At 38.6% G+C, this 19,239-nt stretch overlaps 1 protein-coding gene across 7 annotated transcripts in view; it reads right to left on the bottom strand.

Moving 5' to 3' along the window:
- BBX (BBX, HMG-box containing) overlaps positions 1–19,239 on the bottom strand; it is a 290,219-nt gene that overhangs the window by 98,214 nt on the left and 172,766 nt on the right. For all 7 annotated transcript variants that reach the window (XM_006090071.3, XM_014456988.2, XM_023754948.1 and 4 more), the window contains 2 exons: positions 9,827–9,997; positions 1,409–1,651 (listed from right to left, as the gene is read on the bottom strand). In XM_006090071.3, coding sequence (XP_006090133.1) covers positions 1,409–1,651; positions 9,827–9,988 — 405 coding nt within the window. In that variant the 5' untranslated portion in view covers positions 9,989–9,997. The remainder of the gene's footprint in view (positions 1–1,408; positions 1,652–9,826; positions 9,998–19,239) is intronic.

Here is a 19,239-nt window from a genome sequence, read left to right as displayed (position 1 = left end):
ATTTACTCTGGATTCAAATTTCCCTGAACATTGCCTAAGAAATTTTTATGTTCCATGTTAGCTTGTTAAACAACTCAATAAAACCACAGCAATTAAAATAATTATTTTCCACACACTGAGATGTCTAATAACATGTGTCGCTTGAAACACTGTATTTTGCCACCTGCTGGTTCATCTCCTAACAGATTTAACCAAATGCTTGGGTGGCAGGGTTTTCATGATTCATGAATCAAGATTATTTGCAAGTGGCAACACTGAAGAAATAAAGTTAGAATTAGTCTTTTCAGGTTTAATCACAATGATATTGCTTTCCTTTTTCCCATTACTTGATAAATCCATTACACATTATATTTTAAATGTATAATGAACTCTCATTAATTTCAGATTAACTTAGTAACAGACCAGAGTATAATTTTTGAAGAAGTTTAGTCACTGCTATCATTATAGAATTAATGTCCAATCTCTCTGAATAGCCTTCCTGCATGGAAATGCTTCTCACCAACTACTGCCTATACATTGTTAACATGCATGCACACGCCACTGTACATCCTATTCCACTGCCATTTATCATTTACTAGTTTTAAATATTCATGCTGCACTACCTACAAAACAGAAACAAATCAAAGCATATCTCTTGAAAGCTCTATATATTACAAAATCAAAAAATGTTAGAGCTGGAAGGGATACAAATTTTTGTCCAACTTCCTCATTCTAACATAAAAAGAAGAAAGCTGAGACCCAGAGATTGACTTAGATACTGTCACAAAGCTATATAGCATCAGAACTTGATCAACTCTTTCCCATGACACAACCAGAGTAACCTAAGATTGTCATCTTTACCACAGGCACTTTCTGACAGCAGAAGCTGAGTTCCTAGAAAAACTATTTTAAAAAACCCATTCGTAATAAATCACCATTCATAAAAAATCAATCAGTAGAGTACATACAATGAGAAAAAATCTCTTGGTAATAGACTGCTCTTGGCATTCCACTAGTGTTTGAAAGGTGAACTCAGAACTCAGAAATAGGAATAAGCCCTGGCCGGTTTTGCTCAGTGGATAGAGCGTCGGCCTTCGAACTGAAAGGTCCCAGGTTTGATTCCTGTCAAGGGCACATGCCCGGGTTGTGGGCTTGATCCCCAGTAGGGGGCGTGCAGGAGGCAGCCGATCCATGATTCTCTCTCATCATGGATGTTTCTCTCTCTCTCTCCCCCTCTTCCTTCCTCTCTGAAATCAATAAAAATGTATTTTTTTTAAAAAGAAAAGAAATAGGAATAAACCTCTTATGTTTTCTCTTAACACCTAATTCAGGATTCACCTTCCTGCTGGTAGGCCTTCATATTTGCTGACTGAGGAAGATGGGATTGATTGTTCACAACCACACCTTAAACCTTGTTCCTGGAACCTACCTCCTTGGCCATGTCTGTGTATTTCTGCTTTTCCTTTGGATCAAGAACAGCCCACCAATCAGCCAGTATCTTGGTAGCACCTCGGTTATCAAGCCTGGGGTGTTTCTGACGGACAAGGGAGCGATGGCGTTTGCAAAATAAGAGAAATGCATTCATTGGTCTCCGGGCTCGCTGCTCTGGTGATTCATCATCTTCAGTCTCAGCAACATCTTGCTCTAGGCCATCAGCCCCAAGAAGTTGAACCTATTACCAAACAAACAAAAGCCAAATGTTTAACACATCCTGGATAATTCTGCTTTAACATTTAGTCTTGGTTTTCAAATTGCAGTTTTTTAGCACCATTTAAAAAACTTATAAATTGAGAAAAAAATTATTACAGTAGTGGTTGGTAAACAACGTATAATGTATTCTTCTGCTTAGTTTCTACAGTAACCTGAGCATGTCTATTACAGAATATATTATATTGTGTTGTATTTGCTTACACAGCACCTAGCTCAATGTCTGGTATAACATTAGTACTTAACTGTTGAATGAATAAACCCATTCTGTGGCATATGGGTCTCAAGATTAACAAAAATATTCACATAAAGTACACAAATATTAAGAGTTGTCTTTCTCCTCTTTATAAAGTGCTTTCCTATGGCCAAAAACATGAAAATGTTACCATGAAAATAGACCATAAAGACCTAAATACAATACTCAATGTTTATGTGCACATCATAAGTAGAGCCTCCTACTGTGAAAATCAAAATAGACATGTAATATTATTTGAAGGAATAACTACGTTGTACATTTTCAAGCTTATAAATATTTTCCACTCTAGTGAAATACTATGGTGATAGGAATAAACTCATCCAGACCTAAACCTTCAAAATCAGTTCTGAATCCCCCCTTTTTCTAAACATTTCATTTCATTCAAGGTCTTTAAGGACTCTGCAAAGCTCTGATCCTGTCACTAGTACGACTCCAGTCAATGGCCTAGTCTTCCTGCTTTTAACCTCTTATAAAGACTTCCTGCACCTGGCTGAAGATTAAATTTCTTAAAGCACATCTCTGATCACTGAATCTCACAATATATTAGCATTGTCAATCATCATCTAATTCTAAATTATGATTTTAGAATATATCTTAGAAATATTGCAACCATGAACAGAAGTCCAGAATGCTTACTAAAAGCATTTCTTTAATTTATTGTTTCATAGTTAAAATCAAGAAGATTGAAGTTGTTGTCAGTCTGCATTATACAGTAGGGCAGTAGTTCTTAAACTTGGATGAGTACTGAAATCCTCAAAGGTCTTGTTAAAACAGATTGTTAGGTCCTATTCCCAGAGTTTCTGACTCTGTAGCTCTGGAGTTGGCCTTAATAATTTGTATTTCTAACAAGTTCCCACCTGATGCTGATGCTGCTGGACTGAAAATCACACTTTGAGAACCACTATATAAGGTAACTGTGTTCTTTTATATACAGATAAGATACTCTAGGACAAATCACTAGCTTAATCTAATGTAGTATTTTTTTAAAAAGTCTTTTAAGTTTAGAGTAAGTATTGCAAACGCATTTAATTAACCATCGATTATTTTCAAACACAGATAGTACAGAATAAACTTTAAATCACAGCAATCTGATTTGGAAATCCATTATAGATTATCATTGGGTTGAAGGCTACAGATTTTTCTTATTATGTATACAATCATTAACAATAATTTGAATATTCAAGGAATATTTATTTAGCATTCTGAAACTGAGTAAGAAGCTAAAGAAAAACCAGGCATTAACAAATGTATTATGGGGAGAAAAATGGTGGCTGAATAGGCTGGCCTTTTGTGCACCTCATCCCAGGGCCAAACTGGAAATACAACTATATTGGAGAACATTCAGCTGGAATTACCAACTGAGGTCCAGCTGAGGAGGAGACATACCAAGGAAGGACAGAAAACGCCTGGAGGCTGGTAGAAAGGGCAAGGCCCTGAGGAGCTGACCCAGAAGACAGAGGCCCAGAACAGGCTGGGCTCTACAGCCTAGAGCACCAGAGCCCATACCAGCAACCCATGAAAGGCGACAGACCTGCTGGCTGCAGCAGAGCCTGGAGCCATGAAACAGGGCCGGTAGGAGAGAAAGCCTCAGTTTCGTTTTGGTTTTCTTTCTTTGTGCCCTCCACCCCTACAGCACAGGAGTTTTCATTTGCAGCTACTCACCCAAGGCTTTGGAGCAGGGAGGGAGACGCGGACTTGAGGTGCCTAAGTAGAGTCTAGAGTCTGGGGTGGGAAGCATTGCAGGGAGACTTGGAAAAACAGCATCCAGGAACATTTGGTAATAGGCCCGCAAAACCAAAACGGCCCTTTTTCCTGAGGAGCTAGCTGCTCCCAGAAGTGACAGGGCAGGAACAGAAAAAAAAAACCCGCTGTAGGTGATACAGCTTGCCCCACCCTCAGGAGTCCTGCATGCCAGACCCTGCATTTTGACCTTTTCAGAGGAACCAAAATCAGAGGCCAAGTTTACGGGTTTGAATAGTCTCAAGGAGCCCTCAGTAACTGGACTGAAGGAGGGGCCGTCCACCTCGCTACCCTGGGAACTATACTGATACTTTCCCCACACAGGAGAACTGATAAAAAATTCCAGGTTTCCAGCCTACCCCTTTAGTCTACATACAAGGATCTCTGTCAAGCCAAAGACAGAGTAACATTTTGGGCCGCTCACAGAGGAATAGCTCTTGGACAGGGAAACACACCCACCACATTCCCTAAAAGCTAAACAGCACCTCTCCCGCCTACAGCCCTTTCAGAAACGGACTTTTGAGTGATTGAGATTGACAGCTGGCTAGCAGGCAAAGGCAGGCAGAAGCCAGACTTGGGAACCAGGGGAAGTTTGCTGACCCAGCCCTGGCCCCATGGTGCTAACAAACCTACTTTAGAGGGCAGATTGGCCCCTCGTGCTTGCAACCAAGGCCTGTGGAGACAGACACAAACAGTACAACAGTAGATAGCTTGGAGCTTCAAGCAGGTTGCTGAAAGCCAAAAGACAATCACTTGACAGTGGTTAGCACCTAAGTACCTGATGGGAAGCCCAGAATTAGCAGACAGAAGAGTGGGATCCAAAGCGAGCTCCCATGGGGTACTGAACTCCACTGAAAAGAAGGCCACTTATTTGTTTTATTTTGTTTTAAACTTTTTTTCCTCCCGTTTTTCTTATCTTATTTTTCTCTTTCTTTTCTTTTGTCACCTTTTTAAATCTATCTTCTTTATCTATCTGCTTTATTGATTTGCTATTATTCTAGTCTCTGTTGTTTTGTTCATCTATCTAATTTTCCTCTTCCCTTTTCTGAATCAAATTTTTTTCATTGGTCTTTTTTCACTACTCACCCCCCCCCCTTTTCTTTTTCTCCTGCTTTCTCATCTTGTTTATTTTAGGCCTATCCACTATCTCCTCTATTTTCCTTTTCCAATTTTCTTTCTTTTCTCCTTCCTTTATTTTAAATCCTTTTCCTTTCCTTACTCCTCTAATTGTTTATATGTATTTTCTTTATTTCAGCATTTGATCTACATATTCGGCCCCTCCTTTTCTAATTTTGTTTGTGCCTTTTTTTGTTTTGTTTTCTCCTCATATTTTTTCTTGCTCTCTTTTCTCTTTCCTAACGCTCTCTTCTCTGGTGGTTGCTTTTGTTGGTGTTGTATTGGTATTGTGTACATTTCTGTTTTGTTTCTCCTGTTTCATGTTTTGTTGTGTTGTTTTTTGTTCTGTTTGGTCAGCACCTCCACAACAGCTCGCAAGATGTGGTTAGGGGTGAGCCACATCGTCTAGGGCAAAGGAAACTAAGGAGAAAATAAATAAATGGGACTACATAAAAATAAAAAAGCTTCTGCACAGCAAAAGAAACCATCAACAAAATGAAAAGAGAGCCCACTGCAGGGAGAACATATTTGCCAATGTTATATCTGATAAGGGGTTAATTTCCAAAATACATATGGAACTCATATAACTTAACTAAAGGAAGAGAAACAATCCAATTGAAAAATGGGCGAAGGACCTAAATGGACACTTCTCCAAAGTGGACATACAGGTGGCCAAGAGACATATGAAAAAATGCTCAAAGTCACTGATTATCACAGACTTGCAAATTAAAATGACAATGAGGCATCTCCTCACACCTATCAGGATAGCTACCATCAACACAACAAATGACAAGTGCTGGGTAGGATGTGTAGAAAAGGTAACCGTAGTACTTTGCTGTTGGGAATGCAGACTGGTGCAGCCATTATGGAAAACAGTATGGAGTTTCCTCAAAAAATTAAAATGGAACTGCCATTTGACTCAGTGATCCCACTTATAAAAATATATCCTAAGAAACCGGAAATACCAATAAAAAAGAATGTATGCACTCCTATGTTCATAGCAGCACAATTTACAATAGCTAAGATCTGGAAACAGCCCAAGTGTCCATCAGAAGATGAGTGGATAAAAAAGCTGTGGTACAATTACACCATGGAATACTATGCATCAGTAAAAAGGAAGGATCCAAGGAACAAAATAAACTGATGAATAAAATAGATCCATATTCATAGAAGCATGGAGTAGACTACTGAATCTCTGAAGGAATGCAGAGGTGGTTGGGTAAAGATCAAACTAAGAACTTGTATGCATAAATGCATAACCCATGGACACAGACAGTAGTGTGGTGAAGGCCTGGCATGGGAAGAAGGTTAGAAGAGGTCAATGGGGGAAAAGGGAAATAAATGTAATACTTTCAACAATAAATTTTTTAATGTACTATGGCCTGGCCCGTGTTGCTCAGTGGTTGAGCATCAACTGACCCATGAACCAAGAGGTCATGGGTTCGATTTCCAGTCAAAGCACATACTCAGGTTGCAGGCTCAATCCCCAGTTCAGGAGGTAGCTGATCGATGTTTCTCTCTCAATGATGATTCTCTCTATACCTCTCTAAGATAAATAAAACATATTTTTTAAATGTATTATATAGGTTGAGGAAGTAATTACATTTCCCTTCAGAAAAGAATAACTTTTGATACAGTTACTAAATCATAAAACTCAGGCTAAGAGTTTTATGAAAAAGAGATGAACAACAAGACCCTGGCTCAAGGAGCTTACTGGTTGAGGAGGGGAAAATAGACATATGTGAATAAATTAAAAGCAGTATGCTGACTACAATAAGGAGCCAGTGCAATAATGAAAGCACCAGTAGATGGGTAGAAGTACACAAAGTCTCCCTAGGAAAGGTGTTGTCTGGGCTAAATTCTGAAAGGTGAATTAGAATCTGTCAGGTGGTCAATGGGGGAACTAACAGGGATTAAGGCTCAGTGGTTTATTAAAACATGGATATGCAGTTCAATAGCAGATTAGAACAGGGATCTGGGACATGAGATTATAGAAGGTAGGATCAAGTTCATGAAGTGTGTGTTCTGTCACCTAAAAACACATGCATTTACTCATGTAAACAAGTGGTTTCAGAATGTATGGGCCAATAAAAAACCTTGGGAGGGACCAACACAGATAGCCAACTTCTTATTTTGCCAAGTATGGACATAAAAAATATGTTTTTAACTACTAAATAATAATGGTAACTAACCAAAAAATGAATCAACAGGTAAAATTCTGAATAAATACATTAAATTAAAATGAAAAACTACCTGAATCTATTTTTCTTTCAACCAAAGCTGAGTATTGTAATACTTTGCAACAAATCAATACTAGTACTAGACCAGGATATGAAAACCCTGCTTAAGACCACAGACCTTCTATTTTAAGATGAATCTTGTCAGGAGTAAAACCTATTTCTCTGAACAAGGAAAGGAAGAGGAAAATATGAGTAAGGAGTGAGAAATATGCACAGGTGAGTAGAGAGGAAACTGAAGAAGTCATTTGTGGTGGCCTCTATTCTCTCTATGAAAGAGAGAAAAAGGTCAGGAGAAAAACCATAAAGGTTTTTCAGAAAAGATGTCTGAGAAACAAAACTAAGAGAACAGATAAAAGTTTATTCCAGCTGTCCAGGAGAGAAAGGGAACAGGGCTGAGTCAGGGCAGTAACCATGAGAATGGGTAAGTGTGAACAGAGACAATATTAATTTATGAGGTAGAGCCAAGAGTGGTATATAATTGGATTTAAAGGTTGCAAAAGGAAGAGTGTTTATAGCTTCAGTGGCAAGACTCCTTCATACACAAAAAGAACACGCTTTCTCAAAGAAATCAGATCTAGTGGGAGCAGAAAGATGAGTAATGAGCAGGCAGAATTTGAAGTGGCTCTCAGCAAAGTTCCAGCTGGGATAATGAACTGAGGTATCAATTATCAAGGTACTACGACTAAGAGTGTGGATGAGATCACCGGATGTGGACCGAAGAGAAGAGGATTCAATGACTTCCTTCTTTCCCTCAGTAACTGTTAACTAGGCATCTAATACGGGCTAGTAGGCACTATTGCAGGTGATGCACACAGAGCAGTCAGCATACAATTTCCCTGCCCTCATGATGCAGAAGGGCAGCAAGACCAGCCTTCCACTTAGAAAGGATCCCTCTGGCTGCTTTGTTGAAAACAGACTGTAGAAGGGCAAGAGCACAGGGGGAGAGGGAGAGAGGGAGAGAGAGAGAGAGAGAGAGAGAGAGAGAGAGAGAGAGAGAGAGAGAGAGAACAATCTGCCCTAGAAATGGTGGTGGCTTGGATCAAGTTGGTAATAGTGAAGTTGCCAGGAAGGGGTCAAAATGAAAACATATTTTGAAGGTATAGCTGATAATTTGCTGATGGGTGTACAAATGTGAAAATTGTACAAAAGAAAATAGATAAGGTTTCAGGTTGCACTGACTTGAACATTGGAGTTGCCACTTACTGGGAAAGAGAAGATGCAGGAGAATGGGGTTTGAAAGAGAGAAAGATCATGGCTTCATTTTGAACACATTGAAACTGAGATTCTGATCACATATAAATTCAAGTCCAGAATTTAGAAGAAAGCTCCGGGATAAAGACAGATATTAAAATAAGAGGCCCAGAAGAAATCAACATCTGAGAGTAGAATACTGAAGGGGCATGAACTGAAAGAAACTAGGAAAATACATTTGGGAAAGTGGGAATAGAAATAGGAGTGAGTGATCTCAGGGAAATAGACAGCTTCAAGGACCAAGTGATCAACAGGTGCAAATGTGGCAGAAAGATCAAATTAGGTATAAATTGGCAATTTCCTCAAAAATAAGGAGTAAAACCTATTTCTCTGAACAAGGAAAGGAGGAGGAAAAGATGGGTAAGGAGTGAGAAATATGCACAGGTGAGTAGAGAGGAAACTGAAGAAGTCATTTGTGGTGGCCTCTATTCTCTCTATGAAAGAGAGAAAAAGGTCGGGAGAAAAACCATAAAGGGTATCCAGAAAATATGTCTGAGAAACAGAATAATGTTTACAATCCCAGCTGAGATGGTAGAAGAGGGAGCTGACACAAACCAAGAGCAAAAGGATGAATGGATGTCAAAGGCCTGAAGATCAAGGAAGGGGGGAGGGGGGGGGAGAGACATATGGACTACACTTTGTAATATTTTAAGCAATAAAACAAAAATTTAAAAAAAATGTGTTTATAAAATTTATAGTGACACAAAATCTGTACTCATTTATTCTTCCACTGAGCATATATCTATTCAATACCTACTATGTGCCAGGCACCATTCTAAGTTCTAAGGAAGGAGAGGAACACAAGAGGGGCAAGGTCTTATTGAGCTTATAGTCCAGTTTAGCAAAACAGGTGTGAACAAGGACAATTAAACACAAAGCCAATAGTCAGAAGTGCTATGCAGGAAATCCTTAGATCTGGAATGAGATGGGTGGGAAGGAATGAAATGATGAGATCCCAACTGTTGGGGATATAGTCCTTAATGAGGAGTTAGGCCAAGTTCTGGAAGAATATGTGCCTTTCTAAGGCCACCTGCATGGCTATGTGTCTTTCTAAACAAGAGTGGGAAGCTCAAGTGTGAGTCCAGAGAAGGGGACTGGAAGGACTGACTGCCACCGAGGCTTGGTGGGGTAAGAGCAGCCAGATGCCACAGAGATGAGGACCTGAACAGCTCTGAGACTGAGATGGTGGCAGGGCCAGGCTAGAAGCAAAGAAAGAGGCCAGAGGGGCAACAGGTGGGTGTCAGGTGAGCACACCAAATTTTCTGAATTATCCCCATTTTTACTGCATCTTCATATTACTTTCAAATCATTAGTTAATTGATGGAAATACTATTGAAGAAGGATCTGTTTAGTCTACAATATTAGGAAGTACAGACACTCTGAGAATCATCAATAAAAATGTAGATCAAGTAATTAAATAGGATTCACGTTACACAGACTTTTAGAAATGCATCTTTCACACCATAGGCATTCACTGAAGTTTCTAGGGTAAATGCTTAAATAAACTTAAAACTTCTATAGTAAATAGAGGAATTACCTTATCAATATCCTCCTCTTCGTCTTCCTCCTCCTCCTCTTCTGAAAAGTCAAGAAGTTTCTTGGCCAGCAGTGGATGCCACTGAAGACACTTCCGCTTTGGTCGTTTTCCAGCCCCTTCTCCTTCTGCTGAATGATCTTTATTTCTATTAGTGCCTTTCATTACTGTGACCTGTGGAAAGGGAAGAAGGGAGAGAAACAGAAGTCAAAGTAAATTTGATTACAATTAGTTTATTTAGCTTCCTTAGCTTTAATTGGATTGTAGTTCTATTTATTTATTTATTTATTTGTTTGTTTGTTTGTTTGTTTGTTTATTTATTGTGTTCTGTGTTGGATTATAGTTTTAATGACTAAAGTGCCCACCAGCTTAGGCATTTACTGAATTCAGTAAGAATTCTAAGTACATAAATCAAACATTCATTTTATTGTGCCAAACTGAGCTAATAAAATTTGCCTTTTATGAAATCTACTTTCTTGTACTCTGTACCTTCAGAACTCAAAACCCAAATAAAGTGTTAGGATGATTACAAATTGCTGTCACCCATTCATATTTATTCAGGGCAGTGTTTCTCAAAGTTTCCCATCAGAGAAATGTGAAAAATGCTCCCAGGGGAGCAAAGGTGCTCACAAAAGGTCCTCTATACCTTCTCTATGGCTCCTATTATAATAATTTACATAAATTTTGTATTTTACACTATGATAAATCAGAGATTGAAATTATTATTAAATAAGATGAATATTTTGTAAGAATAAAATGTTTTGGATTTAAAATAAAACTTTCATAAATGACACCTTTTGTTGTTGTTGTTAATCCTCACCCGAGGATATTTTTTTCTATTGATTTTCAAAGAGAGGGAGGAGAAAGAGAGAGAGAGAGAGAAGCACTGATGTGAGAGAGAGACATTGATTGCCTCTCACACGTGCCATGATCTGGGCTGAAGGTTGAACTTGCAACCAGGTACATGCCCTTGACGGAGAATGGGACCAGCAACTTTTTGGTGTGCAGGCCAGCGCTCCAACCACTGAGCACACCAGCCAGGACTGACACACATTTGTCAAAAGCTAGTTATGTGCAGCCTCTAAGGACACAGTGCAGAAATACTGTAGTTCAGTCAGTGGGGTGAGTAGCCTCAGTACCCACTGCGACACACACATTGCAAATCCCTTTGTGTCTCTGCATTACATACATGCTGCAATCAGTGACAAAGTTTCACTCGTTTTTTTCCTCCTTAATGGGTGATTCGCTGAAACAGCTAGGCAACCGTCAGGCCATGGATGTGACAAATCTTTTAGGAGCCCAAAATTCTACATTACTTTTCAATGACTAAAAAAAGTTTAATAAAAACTTTTTTTTTATTAACCCAATAAAAACAACACCTATATTTTAAAGGTGAAAATAGTATAAAATGAGGTTTACCTAGATCATCATGTCCAGCCCCAAGTCCAGACAGAGGTAAGCTATACATGTTGAATTTCTTACATACTTTATCACAATGTTTGATGTTTCATTTTTCATTCATTCATTTGAAGTAACAATATACAAATTATGTTTTAAACATACTCATGAAAACATTCAAATATAAAGTTAAATTCCATCAATTTAAATGGTTCATGTTGACAATCACAAACACAAATGCAGTTGCTGAAAACACAGGATAGTGACCTTTTTTGGTCAGTGTAAGTTTGTCTTGGTCCAAATGCTTGAAAAGTAATATCAATAAACTTTTAAGGCCATGTTGCTAAAAATGGGGTCCACATATAGTTTCAAGATTAATCTAGTTCTCGTGCCTTCAAAACAATATGGCATAGGCAAATTTATCCTTCAAAACAATATGGCATAGGCAAATTTATCCTTCCTTAATTATTTCTGTATTTGGGGTCATGCTTAGGTCTTCAAATTAAAAATAATAATAATAATAATGTTCATTCTAGAACTTGTATGATTTCATCATTTAAAAAATGTAAATATTTGACCTGGAATTCATTCTGACAAAAGGAGTGAGGAAGAGAAATAGCTTCTTTTTTTTTCTAAATAATAACTGTTCCAACACCATTTATTAAATAATTCAGGTTTCTCCCATTCCTGTGAAATGCCACTTTTATCCTATCCTAAATTGCCAGAGGTGTATGAGTCCACTTCTGAATTCTCTTCTGTATTATCAACACCACCACCCCCTCTTACCTGTCTTGCCTATCCTATCCAATTTTAATATCCTTAAGGACTACATCATTCTGTCCCTTTTTAATATACAAATATAACAAATAAACATAGCTATTAATATTTTTAAATTTCCTATATCATACTCTTTTCTCTAAGTCAGTATATCTTGATCATTCTCATTTGGGAATAACTATGAAATATTCCAAAATAAGAATGTATCACAATTTATCCAAATATTCCATTATTGGTGAACATTCAAATTATTTCTTGTGTTACAATAAAAAAATCATTTATTAAAATATTTTTAAATATTCATTTTGATAATAATCCTCATTGATTTATTAAAAGCCATGTCTAGTCAAGAAAAGGGGGGAGAGAAAACTATGTTCCTGTGGTTTTTTAAGCAAGAAATTTCTGTTGAATATCTGCAGCAATTACAAGATTTGTGTGGCTGCCTCAAGAGTACAAGAAGTTACTGAAAACTCTAAATGGAAATACTTATCTAGTTTGCTCCTTAATAAAGGAACAAAGATTTCTTGTGAACTGATGATAGACCATTTAACAATTCCCATTTTATCTACAAATAAAACTTGGCACAGGCAACCCAATTTCCAAAAATACCAATGTTATATATAAAGAAAAGGAAATGGTTATTTTTGTGGCGTATTAATCACTTTAGAATGAACTGCTTGAGTGATAATTAAACCCACACTTGAAGGCCCAATATTTTATGAGAGAAAACTTTTTTTTAAGTAAAATGTACTTTTTAAAAACTTGTTGGTTTTAGAGAGAGCGAAAGGGAGAGAGAGAAACATCAATTTGTTGCTCTACTTATTTATGCATTTACTGGTTGGTTCCTGTATAAGCCCTAACCGAGGACTGAACCCGCAATCTTGGTGTATTGGGAGGACATTCAAGCCAACTGAGCTACCCAGTCAGGGCCACATCACACATTTTATATCAATGGGAATCCATAAGTTGTTACCAACTAGCTAGGTCAAAGTGATTGATAATGCCTAGAGAAAAATATATCACTTAGTCTTAAGGATTTTGATTATGCTATTTCATTTATGTGTGAATGTGTTTAAGTATATGTGTCTTTGTGTCTGTATGAATAATTTCAATATTCAAACAGAAAATAGATATCAAGAATCAAATTAATGGATAGTGGATGTGGTTTTTGGGTTTAAAATAATTACATTAACCACTCCCACCCTTACCCCTACTGTTCTACTTCTTAGCATGCAGCTGACAGGCCACTATAGATACTATATATCTCTTTTAATACTCCTCAAATTAAACTGTCCTTTCCCAGAAATACGTTAGAAAGATTTTGTATTGCTAATGACACCACATTTTACCTTAAATAACAAAATTATTTGGATATTCCCTACTTCCAGCACAAGGCCTTTTTCTTGATGATCCAAGACTTTATTTATCTTCATGAGTTCAGAAGCATCCTGGCTCACCAGAACATCAAGATCAGTTAGTCATAAGGGTTGTCCTAAGCAACTATATGAACTTCCATGTTGAATGTTCACAATAATTCGCTATTCTTATACACTAGAATGGTTTCAAAATTAATCCCCATCTCTCACATTCTCCTGAATTCAGATATTATTCCATGGATGGGGAAAAGAGGGTTGGAAGAGGCTGAAAATTGCATATCACTAATATGCAGGCCAAGGTGGCACGTGGTGTGTGAGAACCACATGGACTTTGGAAGAAATAAGGTTGATAAACCTAGCCCAGTGCCTAGAACACAATAAGCATGGAATAAGTATTTCTAGCCTGAATGGAAGATGAATAAATAAGTTATTTGGAGAGAGTATACCTCAGACAAAATAGTCAAGGAAAGTATAACTGATCTAATGACAATGAAATATTTCAAACTACTAACAGTAAACTTTAATAATTTAGTTATCTAATTACATTTTAATTCCCTATGGATCTATCTTCAAAGTGTTAAAAGAAAGCAAAAGAGTGGGGAAAACGATGTTTCTGATTATCATTCAAATGTAATGAGAGAAGAATGCATGAAAAGACTAAGAAAAGGTGGGAAAGACAAGGGCAAAGAAGGCAGAATATTGAGACTTAACCTTATCACTCATCTTCTTTCAAAAATGAGGAAGAGGAAAATTGTTAATTTTTGATAGTAACAGAGAACTACCCTGGAATTATTTGACATTAAAACCCCCACAGCTTGTAAAGTTTGGCTTCTTATTCTTGAACAAGAGCATATTAAGCAAACAATATATATACAATAAATGAAGCAATTGACAGATTTTATTCAAAAGGGGTCATTGGTCCATTCTGTGCTACAATTCTAGAATAACTAAAGTCAGGTTATTTAACTATCAGTGGACTCTACTTGAAAAACTCCATATCAAATTATGTTGCTAAAACTGTCCAATGATGGAGGTTGAAGGCCCCTATCCAAAATATTGAATATTCATTTATCTTATAAAAACAAACCAACCCATGTGTGCTCCCTCTCTGTGCCAGGATGAGCAATTAGATACTCACTGTACTGAATTAAATTTAAGTCAACTTAGTGATAAATTAGAAAAAATACAGCAAGCACATTCATGAAGACCTCTACTGACTCAATCTTCATGAGAAATTTCAAGAAGAAATATCAGAGAAGAAACAATACAAAGCAAGCACCTCATTTAACAAAAGAAAAAAATGGACACTGGAGTCTGGCAGGCCTCATTTAGAATTCTGCTTCTGCCATTAACTGCTTGTTGTAGAGTTATTAATCTTGCTGATCCTTCCTCATATATTAAAACTGAATAGCCACTCTCCTGTGAGAACACTTTTTATATAACACCAAGTACAGACACTCAAGGTTAGTAAATCCTCCCTTTACCCACAACTTTGTAGAGGGAATATGGGTTTAACTGGCAGCATCTGATCCCTGAGCTCAGCCCAAAATGCTGTTCAGGAGATCATAGATGTCTCCCACGTAACAGTGGCCTCTAGTCTCAAAAACTGAAAAAGAAAGATGGAAAGTTTCCTTCTCTCTAAGTGATTTTAGTCAGAAACAGTGCTTTGGCACAGTCATATATTTTGTGAATTAGATCCTCTTAGTCTTTCTATCATCTTGTCTTACAACTTAGGCAATCAGTACACTCAGTCTCTAAAACATTGTGTGAATTTAACTGTCACCGGAGTACTTTAGAGTTTAAACTGTTTCCTAAATGGCCAATAAAATTCCATTCAAATCATATGAATGAAAATTCAGATGCAATGAGACAGGTTAAGGTAGAATCACACATTCTAACCACAAGTAGGGCCTCTTCTGGGTCCAACTAAGACTACAAAGCTTCACAGCTTTCTTAGGTCTACAAAGAGGAAAAACAAAACAAAACAAAACAAAAAAACAGTACAAAGAAACAGTGACAAAGTGGTAGCTCTAGAACTTCCATGTAAATTAGACCGACCTACTTAAAATCTTCCAAGAGTCCTGCTGCTTTCAAGACACTCCTTGCTTTCAATCTTTCAGGGTGTCCTGCTGACACAGAGGCTGGCAAATACCCCAACTCTGAAGTCTTGCTCACCCTAAAATTCTCCCGTTCTCTGTCCAAGTTCTTCTCACCCTCCAAGGCTCGGATCCCATATCTCTTCCTCTCTAAAGCTTTCTGTGAAAATCTTAAGTAAAAATTTCTTGAACTTTGATTGTACTTGACGTGGTTAGCACTCACCATAGTGTTTTAGTTTTATGTATCCCTCTGTCCCCCAACAGACTGAAACTTCTAGAGGGGAGGTACCATGGTTTCTTCCCTTTCTGTCCCAGTGCTTAGTTAGCACTGACTCAGGTACATAGCAGTCCCTGAAAAAGGAACTTATTGGCTTTTAATTTCCTCACCTAACACTTTACTACACTTAACAACGTCCCAGAGTGACGTGTTTCTAATAATAATTTAAAAACACTACTAATAAATAGTTAATATTTATCAAAAACTAGCAGCTACATATTTAATATTCATTATCTCATTTATTCTCACAAGAGCACTCTGAGGCAGGTACTACTATGAGTCCCAGATGAAGAAGCTGAGGATACCTTGCCTGTAGTCACACAACAGCAGAGTAGAAGCCAGAACCCGGGAGCCTAACTCGAGGCCAAATGCTTGCCAAGGACAAGGAGCTCTAATGGAAAGCCTCCCATCTGTTGACTCTCCAGGCATCTCCCATGGACCAGAGCTCATGGGCCATGGAAATACCTCCAGAGAGCTGGAAAGTGAACACTTTCAGGGCACAGGAGAAAAGCTGGTGCACATCTCTGATGACTTCAAGTGACAAACTAGATTAACTCTAAACTCTTTGAAGGTAAAAGCCCTACAAGTGCTAATCATTATTTATTGTAATTCTAATGAAAATTCTAAATTGTAGAAAGATTAAATGAAAAATACCTAATTCAATAAAGTAATACTCTCGTTTTAGAAGCAATTCAGCCACTCTATTCATGCACCCAGTGTCTTTAAATGGGCTCTTTATTGAAAAGCAGTGGCTCTTCAAGTTGCAACTTTAACTCTGTCAAGATGTTATCTATATGCTCTTCATGAATACTAATAAGGCACCCGCTATTAAAAGAAGGGCTTAGCTGTGCTGGCAGTTCCAGTCCCTGTGCCCTTACCTCATGAAGGAACATATATTTTATGATCTCCAATACTTACACTCCCTGATATTTAGTCTTGGGGGAGCTTAACTTGGTTCTCAAAAAATGCCTGCTGTCTTAGACAGATAGAGACAACAGCCACTTTGAAAGAGATATGGCACCAAAAGAGGTGGCTTAGGAAGGAAAAAGCTATTTACAAAGAGAATTCAGTAACAGGCTGGACATGTTTCCCACCAGACCAGATCACAACTCCCCACTCCACCCTGCAAAAGGCCAAGTTTCTGTTTTCCTGTAATTTTATGGTGATCTTTACATTCTTAATCAGAAAGCCACCGCATTCCTATTTTTCAACAGGCCTAGCGTTACACGTTTCCCCCTCTTTTAGTTTCTAAATTAAGAAGGGTTTTGATCCACTTACTACATGGTGAGGATATAATGATCACAATGACAAGAATCTGAAGCACAAGGATACAAGGCCATGGGAGTCTCTTTCTCACTTTCTCTCACCGCAGTAGAACCTATACTTACTGGTGACCTGGTAAGCGATGCACTGTGGGTGTTAAATGTCCAGCCTACCTCCCATTCAACTCACCTCCTGCCGCTGCTCTCCTGTCAGGCTGTTTTCTGCCGTTAGCCACACCTGCTCTGTGCTGCCTCACTATCTTTCCTCTGCTCTCTCAGACCTGCACACTGTGGGTCTCATTTTCTAGGAAAGCCTCTCTGAACTCCCATTTCTAAAAATCTGTCTGTATTTTCCCCAGCTCTGTGTCTTTCCCTCCTGGGCACCTTTTCTGACCACCCACATTTAATAGCTGTGCCATAGTTTCTGATTATTGGATTGTATGACAATTATCATTTTTATGTACAATATATGCATAATAATTTCATGTGAATTCCTCCTGCAGAGACTCTTGAGGGTAATGAATGTGCCAGGTGCTTTTTTCTGGATATGGCAGAGCACATCACTGTGCTAGGTGCTGCTCACATATGTGAGGAAGTGAATATAGGAACAATAGTTTGATTTCTTATTATATATTTTTATGTTGTTTGCTAGAAGGCAGACCAAATATAATGCTTGAAAAGAAAACATGCAGAGAAGGAAAAGTAAGAACCTAGGAAGGACTGTTCAGAAGGGGAGGGGAGAGAGAACAGAAACAGGCAAAATGACAAGGCGATGGAATAAATATAATGAAATCTAAGTCACCTCCACACAACAGCTGTCAGTACTAGTCTAAAAAGATGTTCCAGTAGCTTTATTCCTTTTTCTGGTTATTTGTCAATAAATCTCATTATTCTCTCCAAATAGGATATCACCGTACCACCTTCAGCTCCCTAGCTCTCTTTTCCTTTCATAATTGGTCTGCTAACAAACCCCAACTCTGAACTCAACCAATCATTTCTCTTCTCTAGGTCTATCTCCAGCACTACAAAGTTTCCAGTCTCAGGTTGGCTTCAGTGCTAGTTGGAAATAAACTGATGAACAAAATAGGTCCAGAGACACGCAGTCCCACAGTGCCTATGATAAATTCTCAATTTCTTCTCAACACCTACTGATGATGATGAGTGAGGATAATAGTAATTTTTATTAAAACAAATAATTATCTATTTATATATATAAAAGCCTAGGTGACCATTCAACCTTTCGACTGGTTGCTATGACGCACACTGACCACGGGGGGGCAGATGCTTAACGCAGGAGCTGCCCCCTGGTGGTCAGTGCACTCCCACAGCGGGAGCGATGCTCAGCTGAGAGGGGTACCAGACACCAGGCTCATGGCTGGTGAGCGCAGTTGTGGGGCTCGAGCCTCCCTGTGGACACTCCCCCTGCACGCCCCTCCTCCATCCAGACCAGGACCAGGATCAGGACCGGCATCAGGACTGACTAGGCATGAGCCTGTGGCTGCTTCTCAGTCATGGGCATGCCAGTATCGCCCTAGGACGGGTGCACAGAGACCGCAGCAGAGCGGCAGTGAGCCTACCGAGCGGCAGTGATAGCAGGCGCAGCGGGGCGAGATGAGCAGGAGTGGCACGGCGCCCAGCCCGGGCTCAGGCTCCTCCCCAGCCACCTGCTGCTTTGTGCACTACTACATCCCTTGGGGGATGTTGGACTGCTGGTTTCGGCCTGATCCCCGCAGGCCATGCCAAGGGACCCCATCAGTACACGAAGCCATGCACCAAGCCTCTAGTATAATAAATAATTTTATGTAAATTTCAGATACATATAAAATGCCTCTATGTATAATGTAGATAAACATATATAACATATTGCCTGCCTACCAGTTTGGCTCAGTGGATAGAGCGTCAGCCTGCGGACTGAAGGGTCCCAGGTTTAATTCCGGTCAAGGGCATGTACCTTGGTTACAGGCACATCCCCAGGAGGGGGTGTGCAGGAGGCAGCTGATCAATGTTTCTCTCTCATCGATGTTTCTAACTATACCTCTACCTTCCTCTCTATAAAAAATCAATAAAATATATTTTTAAAAAAACATATATAATATATAATATATATTGTTTCCTATGTGCCAGAAGCTAAGAGCTTTATATTCCTTAATTCTCTCAATTCACAAGACTAAGATGTAAGATACTATTGTTATCTCCTTTTTACAGATGAGAACACTGAGGCACAGATAAC

Source organism: Myotis lucifugus, unplaced genomic scaffold, assembly GCF_000147115.1.
Source record: "Myotis lucifugus unplaced genomic scaffold, Myoluc2.0 scaffold_67, whole genome shotgun sequence".
NCBI lineage: Eukaryota > Metazoa > Chordata > Mammalia > Chiroptera > Vespertilionidae > Myotis > Myotis lucifugus.
Note: the sequence above shows the minus strand (reverse complement) of the source record. Positions and strands in the feature narration are given on the sequence as shown.